The 15,745-nt window shown below is 41.7% G+C and overlaps 1 protein-coding gene across 1 annotated transcript in view; it reads right to left on the reverse strand.

Annotated features, from left to right (window-relative positions):
• Positions 1–15,745, reverse strand: part of rnf123 (ring finger protein 123) — a 435,502-nt gene that overhangs the window by 17,089 nt on the left and 402,668 nt on the right. Inside the window, exon 37 of the mRNA XM_073072589.1 lies at positions 5,599–5,693. Within this exon, the coding sequence (XP_072928690.1) occupies positions 5,599–5,693 (95 nt within the window). The remainder of the gene's footprint in view (positions 1–5,598; positions 5,694–15,745) is intronic.

Raw genomic sequence — 15,745 nt, forward strand, 5'->3', positions numbered from 1 at the left:
ATTCAGCGTGCAAAACACTGCCATGATTCAAGTGAGGATCACGCAAATCAAGGCACCAGCTTAAAACAAAATTCACAGGAAAAACTGCTTCAACTACTGAATCAGATATTGTCAGATACCAAGACAAAATCCAAAATACACTCTATCAGGTACTAGGACACAGTGAGACACACTGCCTGTGTGAGGTAACCTGTGCCACACACTATGTGTCTGATGCCCACTGCAGTGTCCAGAGACTGTGAACTTCATTGAATAAGAGGATAATTCACTTGTTTAATTTAATTTGTTTTCCTTAACCTTGCAGTTTTCATTTGCAGTGATAAACAGATGTTAGAAATTGTTAAACAAGTAACTAGGAAATACCCAGCTAGAACCAGTTGACATCCCAAGGGCTTTGAAAGGGATGGTAATGAAGAGAGTTTGTCATCTTCCAAATGGTTCTAACAGAGTGGAGGGCAGTAAATTTATCGACACCCAGGAACTTGAAATTGCTGGATGAGGACTCCCAAGTGTCTTTGCACCTCAGATTTTTGAATTTTCTCTCCATTTAGAAAATAGTCTATGCTTTTTCTTCTTCTACCAAAGTGCATGATTATACATTTCCAAACACAGTATTCCATCTTCCACTTCTTTGCCTAGTCTCCCAATTTTTCCAAGTCCTTCTGTAGCCTCTTTGCTTCCTCAGTACTACTTGATCCTCCACCTTCACGTCACCTGCAAACTTGGCCACAAAGCCATCAATTCCATCATCACAATCACTGACATATAAAGTAAAAAGAAGTGGACCCAACAAAGAACCCTGTAGAACACCACTAGTCACCAGCAGTCAACCTGAAAAGGCCCCCTTTATTCCTATTCTTTGCTTCCTGCCAATAACCAATGCTCTATCCATGCTAGTATCTTTCCTGTAATACCATGGGCTCTTAACTGGTTAAGCAGCTTCATGTGTGGCACCTTGTCAAAGGCCTTCTGAAAATCCAAGTACACAACATCCACTGATTCTCCTTTGTCTATCTTGCTTGTTTATTTCTTCAAAGAATTCCAACAGATTTGTCAGGCAAGGAAACCATACTGACTACAGAGTAAACATGAGGAAATCTGCAGATGCTGGAAATTCAAACAACACACACAAAATGCTGGTAGAACACAGCAGGCCAGGCAGCATCAATAGGGAGAAGCGCTGTTGACGTTTCGGGCCGAGACCCTTCGTCAGGACTACAGAGTATTTATCCTGTACCTCCAAGTACTCTGACACCACATATTTAACAATCAGCTCCAACATTTTCCCAACCACTGAGGTTAGACTAACTGGTCTACAATTCCCTTTCTTCACCTCTGCCCCTTCTTGAAGAGTGGAGTGACATTTGCAATTTTCCAGTTCTCCGGAACTATGCCAGAATCCATTGATTCTTGAAAGATCATTATTAATGCCTCCACAATCTTTTCAGCTACCTCTTTCATAATCCTGGGGCGTAGACCATGACCAGGTGTCTTATCTACCTTCAGACCTTTCAGTTTCCCAAACATCTAGTAATGGCAACTTCACTCACCTCTGCCCCTTGACACTCTCAAACTTCCAGAACACTACTAGTCTTCCACAGTAAAGACTGCTGCAAAATACTTATTCAGTTCAGCTGCCATAATCTTGCACCCCACTAGTACCAAATTTTCTAAAGGTCCGATATTGACTCTCACCTCTCTTTTACACTTTGTATCTCTGAAGAAACTTTTGGTATCCTCTTTAATACTATTAGCTCACTTACTTTTGTATTCCATCTTTTCCTTCTTTACGACTTTTTTAATTGCTTTCTCTTGGTTTTTAAGTTTCTCAATCCCCTAACCTCCCTCTAATTTTTGCTCTATTGTATACCATCTCTTTGGCTTTTATGTTGGCATTGGGGTTGAAGGTCTAGGTAGAGGTGACATGGAGAGGTTGTTTCCTATAGTAAGGGAGTCTGGGACTAGAGGGCATATCCTCAGAATAAGGGACACCCATTTAGAACAAAGATGAGGAATTTCTTTGGCCAGAGGGTGGTGAACTTATGGAATTCATTACCACAGACATTGAGTATACTTAAAGCAGAGGCTGATAGGTTCTTGATTAGATAAGGTGAATGGGCTTGGAAGGAATAATAAATCAGCCGTAATAGAATGGCAAAATAGACTCAATAGGCCAACTGGCCTAATCCTGCTCTGAAGCCTTATGGTTTTATATGTGGTCAAGGGAGTGTGGTGAAAGTCCACTGGACTTGATGAGAGATTCAGCACACTAGGGCTTCCTTCAGTTTAGGTGATCTTATTGAAATTCTTATAGGGTAGGTGCAAATATTATTTGACCCAGGTTAGGATGTCTGGTAGCAGGGGTCACAGAAGGAGCTCGTCACTGGACTAATTTGAGATCAGAGGATAATGAGTTTTTGGAAATCTTTTTGCAGGCCTCTGAGTTCTGAAGAATTTTGGAAATCAGAATCAGAAACAAGTTTAATATCACTGACATACTGGATGTTGTAAATTTGTTGCAGCAGTACATTGCAATATGTAAGAATAAAACACTATAAATTACAATAAGAAGTACATATACAAATTAAATTATATAAGTAGTGCAAAAAGAGAACCAAATTGTGAGGTAGTGTCCTTTCCGGAAACTGATGGTGGAGTAGAAGCTGTTCCTGAATCGTTGAGTGTGTCTCCCCAGGTTCCTGTACCTCCTCCTTTATGGTAGCAATGAGAAGAGGGTATGCCCTTGGTGACGGGGGTCCTTAATGATGGAAGGTGCCTTTTGCTGGCTAGGTTAGGCCTGTGATGGAGCTGGCTGAGTTTGTAACTTACTACAGTTTTTTTCCAAACCTATGCAGTAGCCCCTCCATACCAGACGGAGATGTCCTCACGGTACATCAGTAGAAATTTGAAAGTTTGGTGACATATGAAGTCTCCTCTAACACCTAATGAAATATAGCCCCTGTTGTGCCTTCTTTGTAATTGCATCAATATGTTGGGCCCAGGATAGATCTTCTGAGATGCTGATACCCAGTAACTTGAAACTGTTCACCCTGTCCACAGCCGATCCCTCCATGAGAACTGGTGTGTGTTTCCTTGCCTTCCTCTTCCTGAAGTCCACAGTCAATTTCTTGGTCTTACCAGCATCGATTGCAAGTTTGTTGCTGTCTCATTCCTGAATCATCTGAAATTCTACGAAAATAGTTGAGTTGTTGGCAAATTTATAGGTTGTGTTGAGGTGTGCCTAGCTATACAATCGTAGGTATAGAGAGAATACAGCAATGGGCAAAGCATGCATCCCTGAGCTGCACTGGGAGGAGGAAATATTATTTCTGATCCACACAGACTGTGGTCTCCCGATGAGGAAGTCATGAATCCATTTGCAGAGGGAGGTACAAGAGGCACTGATCTTGGTGCGTGTTGATTAGAATTGAGGGTATGATTGTGTTGAATGATCAGCTATAGTCAATAAGCAGCAGCCTGAGTAGGTATTCCTTTGTCTAGGTGATCCAAGCCGAGTGAAGAGCCAGTGATATTGCATCCACTGTAGACCTATTATGATGAGAGGCAAATTGCAGTGAGTCCAGTCCTTGCTTAGACAGGAATTGATTCTGGCCATGACCGTCCTCTCAAAGCACTTCACCACAGTAGATGCGAGTGCAATGGGAAGGTATTTGTTGAGGCAGCTCACCCTGCTCTTGTTGGGCACTAGCATGATCGTAGCCCTTTTGAAGCAGGTGGGAACCAATGACTGCAACAATGAGAGAGTGACCATGTCTTGAACACACCTGCTAGTTGATCTTCACAGATTTCCAGTGCTCTACCAAGTACACCATCAGGATTTCAGCTGTGGTAGTCCTAAAAGGGAATATTTGAGGATTCCCATCGGAACTTCAAGCAGAGTGGCCACTCAGAGTGCCATTCTGATTGTAGAAGGATTGATGAAGGAACAAGTTTCATGACCTTCTGCTTACCAGACTCTAATTATGATAACTGGTCTAGAGAATTTCAGAGGTTCTTAGTACCTATCATCATTACGGTCCGAAGATAAGTTCAAGGGGTAAAGGGATTTGGGTCAGGAAAGTGACACTAAGGTAAAAGATTAGCCATAATACAACCTGTTGACCAATATTGCTTCTCAAAGTCCTTCAGATGCGCATTTGACCAGATATACTCCTGAAACATTACAACTAAAAAGACTCAAATTTAAGCTTTTCTATTCAGAAGACAGGAATGAAACAGAGGTGCAGGAAATGGAGAAGTCAAGCATCTGTGATACTAGCTCAGCATTTTTAAAAATTCTGTTTTCTCTCTCTAGGAGTGGAGAACACACCCAGCCTGACCTGCCAAGCCTGTCTTCCTGCTCTGTATATTGCAACTCCTCCATTCCTTTGTCTATGTTCTTGCCCTCAATAAGCTGGTTACATTTTGAGTTTCTGAATTTCTCCAGTCTGTGGTCAGGAATATAGAAGGCACAGCAACAATAATCTCTGCCTTTGCTATGAAGCAGATTTTTAAAAAACAGAATAAACTTCAATCATAATAAATGATTTATAATAATAAATCATTTTTACATTCATAGTTAATACTTTGAATACTGTTCTGTAACTTTCCTTGAAACCAAAAGGACTGTTGCCACTCATGTGGCCCCCTGGGGTGCTACACTACTACTTCCTCATCCAACCCAGTCCTTCCCTGTCCAGTGGCAGAAATATCCTATCCTGCACCAAGCCTTTGCAGTGGCTGCACCAAATTCGAGTGCGCCCATCAGCTTGTACTCCTGCAGCCTGCAATGGCAGCATTCCTCCACGGCCATCTAAAGCAGATACAGGTTGCGTATCCCTTATCTGAAAACTGCTGAAATAACATCACAAATGGAAATTTCCATAAGGCAAAGGTTCTCAGGCAATGCGCAGATCTCTGCGTACAACTGTCAATTCTGAGAAGTTACCTCACATATGAAGTGAACAGTTAATGAAAATAGAAAAACACTACATAAAGTGAAACTTATTGTGTATTGAAAGAGTGGATTCGTCAGCGTTGGAGTGAATATATATAGTATGCTGATCATGAAACAACGAAGGATCTATCACAACAAACTGAAAGTTGAAGGTAATTGTGAATATTCACCAGGCTAGTTGCAGAAAGGGCACGGCATTACATTTTTAAAGATTAAAAACATTTTAAAGATAAAGTATCTGCAAATCACGAAGCAACAGAGAAATTCATTGATGAGTTTGCTGATGAAAATCTAACACCAGAACAAGCCTACAATGCTGATTGTTTTTATACCTTACATAAAACCTAAAAAAGAGTAAAATACAAATACAGTGTACTGTAACCTTTAATCAGAACACAGGATTGTAGGTGGAGACTGAAAGCCTGCCATTGTTTGTTGTTCAAGAGCTGATTCGGGTATTCTCCCGATGTTGCTGTGCTGCTTCTGTTACCCTACACACATTAACTTTCATTACATTAATGGTATGTAATCTTTACTAAATACATATGAGTGATGAACAAGTGTAATACAAAGACTGCTTACAAATGTAAAGTTAATAAAGAAGAGCAATGCTGTGGTGTGCTGCTGTCTGTGGTACTCACCAGTGCAGTGGCAGCAGCCTGCTTCGACTCACGCGTAAGATGAGAGAGTAAATTTTCAACCTTCATTAGCTCTTCCAGGCTGATATAATCAGGGTCTTTACAGGAAGAATCAGAGGGACATACAGTTACACAAATAACCAAAATCAATTTATTTTAAATCAGCATCATTTTAATGTCATTGGAGGAAAGTATAGGTGGGTTGTCAGAGGTAAATTTTTATGCAGATCTCTGAATAGTCTATGAACCCATTAACATTACCTCACTATTTCTGCTCTTTTTTCACTACTAATTTTTAATATACACATTTCTTATTGTAATTAATGGTAATATCTTATGTATTGTACTGTACTGCTGTCACAACATGACAAACTTCATGACATATGTCAGAAATAGTAAACCTAATTCTGATTCAAGCACAGGAGGCAATGGTATGATCAGACTCTGGCATCCTCAGAGCTGAAAGGCTAACCACTGGAGATGATTTCACCTTCAGCAAAGAGAAACTGTTCATCCCAAGATATAAATGCAGGTCTCTTTGCACTAATAGAACCTTAAGCTCATACAGAGATTAAAAAAACACTCACTGCCGTTGTAACTTTGCTATCATATTTCAAAGAAGATAATCAGAGTAACTTTAACAGCAATGATGTTCCCAAGAAAGAACTTCAGTGATGACATAAACATACAGTGCACCTTGACTGAAAATAGCCAAGTATACATTGGTATAATAGGATGGTATAGCAGTAACCACCCTCAAAGCCAGTTTCACCACTTCCTATCACTCCATCACCCAATACACAATTAAATACCCTATTGAATACCTCTGTCAAGTGGGGGGTGGGGGTGCAAATAAGAAAGTTGATGTTGATCTAAACTTAGCAAAGAGAAAAGTAACTAGTATGTTACTACAACTAGTAACAGATACTAGTAATAGTATGCTCCACAGTATGCACCATGCTCCACATGGTGTCAATTTATTGATTCCACTCTTTCTACTTACAATCTCAAATATTTCTCACTGATTTGTCAGAAGTTTTGGTTTGTAAATCCACATTGACTTTGCAAAATGCTGTTAGTATTTTCTAAGCACACTTTCCCACTTCATTAATAACTGATCTAGTATTTTCCCTGCTGCTTGGTGTGGTTGTCTGCCTACTTCACTTTGCTCTCAAATTTTAACATTTAATCTTTTTCTAACACAATTGCTTCTTTCAGAATAATCATTGTTTCTTTCCTCTATTCATTTCATTATTCATTCTCCTTCTCCTTCTTGCTCCTTTGTCCCTATTCCATAAGATACAGGAGCAGAATTGGGTCATTTGACTCATTGAGCCTGCTCCGCCATTCTATCATGGCAGATTTATTATCCCTCTTAACTCCATTCTCCTGCCTTCTCCCATAACCTTTGACACCCTTACTAAACTAGAACATGTCAACCTCAACCTCATCTATTGAAAAGAGTACAGTCAATGTTTTGGGCTGAGACAGGAGAAAATAAAGTTGAGGAGTCAGCGTTAGAATGTGGGGGGAAGGGAGGGAGAAACACAAGGTGAGAGGTGAAAGTGGGATGGAAGGGGCGAGGGGAACACTCATCTGCCTTTCCCTCTCTCACCTTACCTCTTTGCCTGACCATCATCTCCCTCAGGTGCTCCTCCCCCTTTTCTTTCTTCCATGGCCTTCCATTGGATTCCCCCTTCCCCAGCCTATCTCCCCAGCTCTTTCACCAATCAACTTCCCAGCTCTTTACTTCACCCCAGTTTCATCTGGTAGCAATGAGAAGAGGGCGAGAACACAGACAAAGGAATGGAGGGCTGGCTGATGGGGGTCCTCAATAGTGGCCATAAGATGGAGCTGACTAATTTTACAACTTGCAGTACCTTCTTTCGATCCTGCCAGTAGCCCCCACCACACAGAGATGTATCCTGTCAGAAGGCTCTCCATGGTACATCTACAGAACCTCTTCAAACTCCTAATGAATTATAGCTGCTGTCTTGTCTTCTTTATAGCTGCATCATTATGTTAGGACCAGGGTTAGTTTCTTAGAGATCTTGACACCCAGGAACTTAAAATTGCTCACTCTCTCCACTTCTGATCCCTCTATGAGGATTGGTTTGTGTTCCCTTGTCTTACCCTCCCTGAAGTCCACAATCAGCTCTTTTGTCTTACCGAAACTTAATGCAAGGTTTCTACTGCAACACCACTCAACAAGCTGGTATATCTTGCCCCTGCACACCCGCTCATCTCCATCTGAGATGACCAGCAATTACCAGCAATGGTTGCAAATTGATAGATGGTATTTGAGCTATACTAGTCACACAGTCATGAGTACAGAGGGAGTAGAGCAGTGAGCTAAAAACACGTCCCTGAGGTGTGCCAGTGTTGATTGTCAGTAGAGAGGAGATATTATCACCAATCCGCTCAGACTGTGGTCTTCAGTCTAAACCAGGGGTGTTAAACTCATTTTAGGTCACGGGCCGGATTGAGCAAAATGCAGCTTCATGCGGGCCGGATCAGTCGGACGCGTGCAAATGCAGTTTTCGTTGCCTCTGTTTTTTCAGCCTGCTCTCATGTGTCTCAGTCTCTGCTATAACTACAAAGTGTTTCACTTTACAAATTCCGTTTCTTATGAAGAAGACTGCCGAATAAACACTAAAAACCCTGAAAACCTGGTACCTGAATAAACTCAGCATTAGCCATATCATATGCCATAGGCGCTTCGATTACTGGGGCCAGCTTTAATAGTAATTAGATATTATCTCGCGGGCCAAAGATAATTCCACTGCGGGCCTTGAGTTTGACATATATGGTCTAAACAATGATGAACAGTGCAGAATTGAAACACAGAAGAGATTTCATGGTAACAGGTTTAGCACGGGTAGAAACTCTTCTTTTAATTTCCACATCTGATGAATCAGTACTCCTTCATGCTGGATACCACTTGGAAATTGTTCTGAGCAAGGCGAGGGCACAGATGCATTGAGTGAGAAGACTTCAAAGATCATTACTGAGTGGTGCTTAGTGGGACAACAATGGGTTAAGCAGGCCAAATCCTTAAGGATAATTTTGTATACCTCTCTTAAGTCTACCCTCATTCTCCTATGCTCCAGGGCATTAAGTCCTAACTTATTCAGCCTTTTCATATAACTCAGGTCCTCAATTTGTGGCTTGTAAATTTTCCCTGTACTATTTCAATCTTATTGATATCTTTTCTGTAGGTAGGTGACCAGAAAGGCACAAAATATTTCAAATTAGGCCTCACCGTCTTATACAACTTCACAATAACATATCAACTCCTGTATTCAGCATTTTGATTTATGAAGGCCAATCTGGCAAAAGTTCTCTTTATGAGCCTCTCTACCTGTGACACCATTTTCAAGGAATTATGGATCTGTATTCCCTGTTCTACGCAGTCCTCAGCGTACCACCATTCACTGAAATCCCCACCATCATAGAAGCCCGTCTTCAACCTGTCCAGTTCACTCCATGTGAAATAAAGTAAGAGCTGGATGCAGCAAGGCCCATGAGACCAGACAACATGCCAGCTGCATTACAGAACACCGTAAACACTGAAATTGAAACTGCTTCCACTGGCAACTTGTTCCACACTCTCACCATCCTGCATCCAGGTGTGCCTTCAGCCAAGGTGTTCCAGTACAGTTATATCATGAGGATCTGCTGAACAATGTATCAGAATTTGGGTATGCTTTGTCTATTAAAGTAGGAAAAACTAAATCTGACACATTACCACCCAATCTGTATGTTTTTGAACACTGAAACAAATTCATACAAACTTGATACTAAATTCTTACAGGCTTGAACAGGCTAAGTGCAGGGAAGATGTTATCCTTGACTGAGGATTTTGGAGCTAACTTGGGTAGGCAACGTTTCTCACACCAAAAATAATGGTTATCTGGTGGTAGAGGCAAATATAATAAGTGTTTAAAACAAATTTGGACATATACTATACTTGGATATGAAAGTTAAAGAGGGATCCAAGTATAATGCGGGAAAATGGGATTAGCGTAGATTGGCAAAACCGTTGGCACAACACAGACAAAGGTCCATTCCTGAGCAGATTGATTCTAAGATTCTGTAGCTTTTTTCTCATTTAGCTGGATGAAAGTGATCTTCTTCCCTGGTTTATAGTGTTATCTGTCTGGTTTAACCACAGAATGACCTGCAATGGCATATCTTCACACATAACTGACTCTGGTGTCCCCAGAAATCTATACTCAGGCTTGTCCTATCACTTATCTAGATATGATTGCTCTGGAGCATTAGCTAGCATCCCAAATTGGACACTCTTTTTGCTGACATTAACTCCAAATGAACAGGAATTTTCTCCAAACACACTCTCCATTCCCTAACCGCTGGTTCCATCGCTGGCAACAGCCTGATGTGGAATTAGATTGTCTGTGACCTTGGTACCATAGCGGACCTGAGGTAAGCCTCCAGCCACAGATCCATTTCATTCCTCAGACTGCTTTCTGTCCTCCTCTGTAGCATCTCTCTACCCTGACCTTGCCTCAGCTTATCACTGCTGAAATGTTATCCATGCCTTTATTTCCTCTCCTCTGTTTCTGTACTCTCCTGGCTAGCCTCCCATCTTCCAAATTAGACAAACTGCTCTCCAAACTTTAACTGGCATAATTACTTATTCATCTTTGCTTTCTGACACACACTGGCTCCACTTTAAAATCGTCATCCTTATTTTCAAATACCTCTATGGCCCAATGACTACATTAAGCAGCCAATGTCTGACAAACTGTGGCGCCCTGATTAATCCTCTAGCACAGTCTTCTAGGCTTTTATTCCCAAGTGCTGGATTCCCAACATGCTCCTCCTGCCTCATTTATAGACAATAGACAATAGGTGCAGAAGTAGACCATTCGGCCCTTCGAGCCTGCACCGCCATTTTGAGATCATGGCTGATCAATTACTATCAATACCCGGTTCCTGCCTTGTCCCCATATCCCTTGATTCCCCTATCCATAAGATACCTATCTAGCTCCTTCTTGAAAGCATCCAGAGAATTGGCCTCCACTATCTTCCGAGGCAGTGCATTCCAGACCCCCACAACTCTCTGGGAGAAGAAGTTTTTCCTTAACTCTGTCCTAAATGACCTACCCCTTATTCTCAAACCATGCCCTCTGGTACTGGACTCTCCCAGCATCTGGAACATATTTCCTGCCTCTATCTTGTCCAATCCCTTAATAATCTTATATGTTTCAATCAGATCCCCTCTCAATCTCAATTCCAGCGTGTACAAGCCCAGTCTCTCTAACCTCTCTGCGTAAGACAGTCCAGACATCCCAGGAATTAACCTCGTGAATCTACGCTGCACTTCCTCTACAGCCAGGATGTCCTTCCTTAACCCTGAAGACCAAAACTGTACACAATACTCCAGGTGTGGTCTCACCAGGGCTCTGTACAAATGCAAGAGGATTTCCTTGCTCTTGTACTCAATTCCCTTTGTAATAAAGGCCAACATTCCATTAGCCTTCTTCACTGCCTGCTGCACTTGCTCATTCACCTTCAGTGACTGATGAACAAGGACTCCGAGATCTCTTTGTATTTCTCCCTTACCCAACTCTACACCGTTCAGATAATAATCTGCCTTCCTGTTCTTACTCCCAAAGTGGATAACCTCACACTTATTCACATTAAACGCCATCTGCCAAGTATCTGCCCACTCACCCAGCCTATCCAAGTCACCCTGAATTCTCCTAACATCCTCATCACGTCACATTGCCACCCAGCTTAGTATCATCAGCAAATTTGCTGATGTTATTTTCTATGCCTTCATCCAAATCGTTAACGATTTCCCGTTTTAAGATCCCACGCAAAGCCTAACTCTTTCACCACGCTTATGTTCAGCTTTCCTAACAGATCCCTGTGACTTGGCATCAATATTTGATTGGTAATACCCTTGATTAATGCCTTGCATTTCTGCTGCCTCCTAGCTGTCTTGTTGCAGTTATACAATTTGACCAATTTATTTTGTTCAGCTTTTGCCTCCTATCTTACCCTGATAAATCTTTAAACAGGTGAAAGAAGTTTACTGAGCTTGAGTGTTTCTTTTTATATAAATGTTCTGGCTCCTCCTTGCCCAATCTTGCTGGGCTCCAAGGTGGCTGTGAATCAGAGCGTCATGTGCAACATACAGCAATTCCTCCCGGAGCAAAAAATGCTGGGCATGGTTCTAATCCCAAACAAGAGAAAATCTGCAGGTGCTGGAAACCTGAGCAACACACACAAAATGTTGGAGGAACTTAGCAGGCTAGGCAGCATCTATGGAAAAGAGTACAGCCGACATTTCAGGCCAAAACCCTTCAGCGGGACTGGACTGTTCTAGAGACACAGTTCTAGGAGCATTTCCCAACAAAATTTAGAAAATAGTCAGCAGATACTGGCACATCCTATACCCCTGCATTTTCCTCACAACAAACTTAGAACACAGAACATTATAGCACAGCACAGGCATTTCAGCCCATGATGTTATACCAACCTTTTAGGATCAATCCAACCCTTCTCTCCTACATAACCCTCCATTATTCTATCATCTGTGTACCTGTCTAAGAGTTTATTGAATGTCCCTAATGTATCTGTCTCTACTCCCACCCCTGGCAGGACAGTTCACATATTCACCACTCTGTGCAAAAAAACTTACCTCTGACATCCCCCCTGTACTTTCCTCCAATCACCTTAAAATTATACTCCAGTTAATCATTTCCACCCTGGGAAAAGATCTCTGAATATTTACTTGATCTATAATATGCCTCTTATCATCTTGTACATGTCCATCAAGTCAGCTCTCATCCTTTTCACTCCAAAGAGAAAAACCCTGGCTTGCTCAACCTATTCCTGCCCATTGAACAACACACAGAGAAAACTGAATAACAAGTGGTTTCTAAGGAATTTCACAAGCTAGCAACAGCCAGTATGGACATTTCAAAGAAGCTGCACACCTTTCTTCTTGCTCAGATGATACATGCAACATTTTAAAATCATTTCTCATCTTTTCAAGACGTATGTCACAACAACAGGACATTCCAAACCATTCAAGTAAATTTTATGATCGTTACTGTGATACATGATAAAGCACCCAATTTGAACAGAGCTAGGCACCTTCAAAGAGAACTGAGAAAACTATCATTACACGTTTTAGGTATTCAATGAGGGGTATTAACCAGGATACATCTTGTTCTTCAATGGAATCCTTCATGGCTACCAAACTGGCCGAGCAACAGTGGTAGTACAGCACATCTGTAGATCCTGAAAGGGAGCGTGAATTTGGATAATGACTTCAAGTCTTAAGACTAACTCTACAAACTTCAGGGTGCTGTATCAGCCAGAGTGAGTTTGAGTATCTCAACAGGCACTGGGAGGGGAAGGAGAGAAATAGGAGGGGAGGGGGAGAGGGAGGTAAGGGGTAAGAGAGGATAGAAGGGGTAGAGGGTAGAGAGGGTACAGGGGGTAGAGGGGGAGTGGGGAGAGGGAGGAGAGGGGTAGAGAGGTTCTGGGTACAGAATAAGTAAATAATAATGTTTTGGAAACTGACATTTTGTGGAGGAGACTGCAAAGGCAGGAACTGATGAATGAAGTAACCAAGGAACAATGCTAGCAAGAATATTAGGAATCCTACGAAAAGTAGTGGATATGGCCCAGTTCATCATGGTTAAAGGCCTTCCCACCACTGAACACATCTACATGAAGTGCTGTCATGGGAAAGCAGCATCCAACATCAAGGACCCAGGCCACATTCTCTTCTCTCTGCCATCATCAGGAAGGTGGTACAGGAGCCTCAGGATCCACACCACCAGGTTCAGGAACAGTTATTACCCCTTAATCATCAGGCTCCTGAATCAGTGGGGATAACTTCACTTGCCCCATCATTGAAATGTTCCCAAAACCTGCAAATTCACTTTCAAGGACTCTCCATTGAATGTTGTCAATATTTATTATTTATTTATTATTATTACTTATTTTTTCTTTTATATTTGCACAATTTGTTGTCTTTTGCATATTTGCTGTTTGTCCGTCCTGTTTGGTGCTTCCTTTCATTAATTCTGTTAAGAGTCTTGGATTTACTGCATATGCTTGGAAGAAAATGAACCACAGGGTTGTATGTTGTGACATATATGTACTTTGATAATAATAAATTTATCTCACTTTTAGGCAGTTAGCAAAAGACAAATTTATATGCTTAAGAATAAAATTATAATTGTATGACTGGCTATAAAGATTTAAGCAATTCTGGAAGGTATGTGAGGAAATGTTTAAAAATCTGCTTTATGAGATAACAGTGACTCCAGAGATCAACCTCTCAGGAAGACCCAGAGTTAAAGACTTGGAGAAGAACTTGAAAAGACTGAGCCCTTGCCTGGCTCATCAAGAGTGAGTTATATCTGAATACAGGGAGTGAGTTTTGTAAAGAATTGTGTAACTATAAAGTTGAGTTTCAGGGTTCTCAAATGAAAGAGTTAAAGAACTGAACACCAGTGACTCATTGCGTTGTTTAATCTAATCACAATTATTAAAGTAGTATTGATACTAGGCAAAATGTGTTTTATCGTTGCTACATTTACATGGCAATAATGCCATAGGTGATCATTTGCCCCTACTTGGTCAGGACAGTGCAGACATATACGAGCAGTCAGGCCTAGGATGAATGTCTACAGGACACCGTTTGTCCCATAGACAACTGAGCAATGACAGACAGTTCACTTCTACCAGCCCACTGAAGAATAGCGCTGTGTCTGCAGTTGACTCCTCGAAGCAGGACTGGGGTGCAGGAGGTGGTGCAGAGGTCCCAAAAGCTGTGGTGGCTATGGAGTCGTACAGGCAGTGGTAGTGGCTTGTAGGAGAGCCTGGATGCATTTTCACTAGATTAGGTAATGGAATCCTGAAGATGGCAGTGGCAGGATTGTGTACTGAATTTGGTACTCATGCTGTCTACTGAGGGAGAGCATTTAAGAGAGGTTCACTACATTCTAGTCCAGTATCAGGTCAGGTTTAATGCAGTATTTCATAATCACAATGAATAAACATCCCTGTGTTGCCTTTTTGTTAATAGATAGAGCTGTTCTCAACTGCTGTAAAAAAAAGACTTGCATTTACATTGTGGTGCTGGTGGGGATGTGCAAGGGGCTGGAGACTGCTGCAGTAAGAACAGAAATCACAGGTTCCTTCATCAGCCAGCTCAGATCAACTGTAATTTCCTGCTTAAGTCTCCTGCCTGCTTTCATTAAGAGCTAAACTTTTACTTGCAAGAATAAATCACTTCTTATTAGAGAAAGCAGTCTAAACCAGGCTTGATCCTAAGGCAAAGGACCTTCCTGTTCTCACTACCTTCTATGTCAGAAAACCATCACATAGAGTCACAGTCATTGTGGTTCCTTTCCGTGCCTTGTGGCGCATTGGGTGGCCACCTTGCTGTTTCTGTAGCATTTTTGACACTCAACCCAGCACGGATGGAAAGCGTGCAAGGATCTGGCCGGATTCGAACCTGGGACCACGCCTTAAGTCTGGTGCGAGAGTCACAGTCATACAGCACAGAAACAGGTCCTTCAGCTCAATAGGTCCATATCCATCCAATCCAACCTACCCCCCCCCCCCCATTTGCTCATGTTTATCCCATAATCTTCTAAACCTTTTCCTATTCATGTACCTACCTAACTAAATTGTTATTGTACCTGCCTCAGCTGCTTTCTCCGGCGGTTCATTCCACATACATACCACCATTAGTATAAAAAAAGCTGTTCCACAAGTTCCTGCTGATTCCTATCCTTGGGAAAAAGACTGAGGGCACTCACCCTCTCCAGGCACCTCATGATTCTTATGGACCTCTGTAAAATCATCTCTCAACCTCCCAGAAAAAAATCCTATACACAAGGTTCAAACAAACCCTGCTTGTAAAACTGACTAGACAATGTTCTACATTGTTTTAAATTGTTTATGCCCCACTTTTCCTTGAAAAAGATAGTGACATAAGGGTGACAAAAGATTTTTCTAGTGGCTATCATTCCAACTTCGAGTGTTGGCAGTCATTCATCAAGCAAAGTGCTTGATTATGGAAAGGCTGAATCAGATGCTGTCGGACTCAAAATGCAGAGGGGAGATGCTGTCGGAGTGAGCAACATGATCC

Source organism: Hemitrygon akajei, chromosome 19, assembly GCF_048418815.1.
Source record: "Hemitrygon akajei chromosome 19, sHemAka1.3, whole genome shotgun sequence".
Lineage (NCBI taxonomy): Eukaryota > Metazoa > Chordata > Chondrichthyes > Myliobatiformes > Dasyatidae > Hemitrygon > Hemitrygon akajei.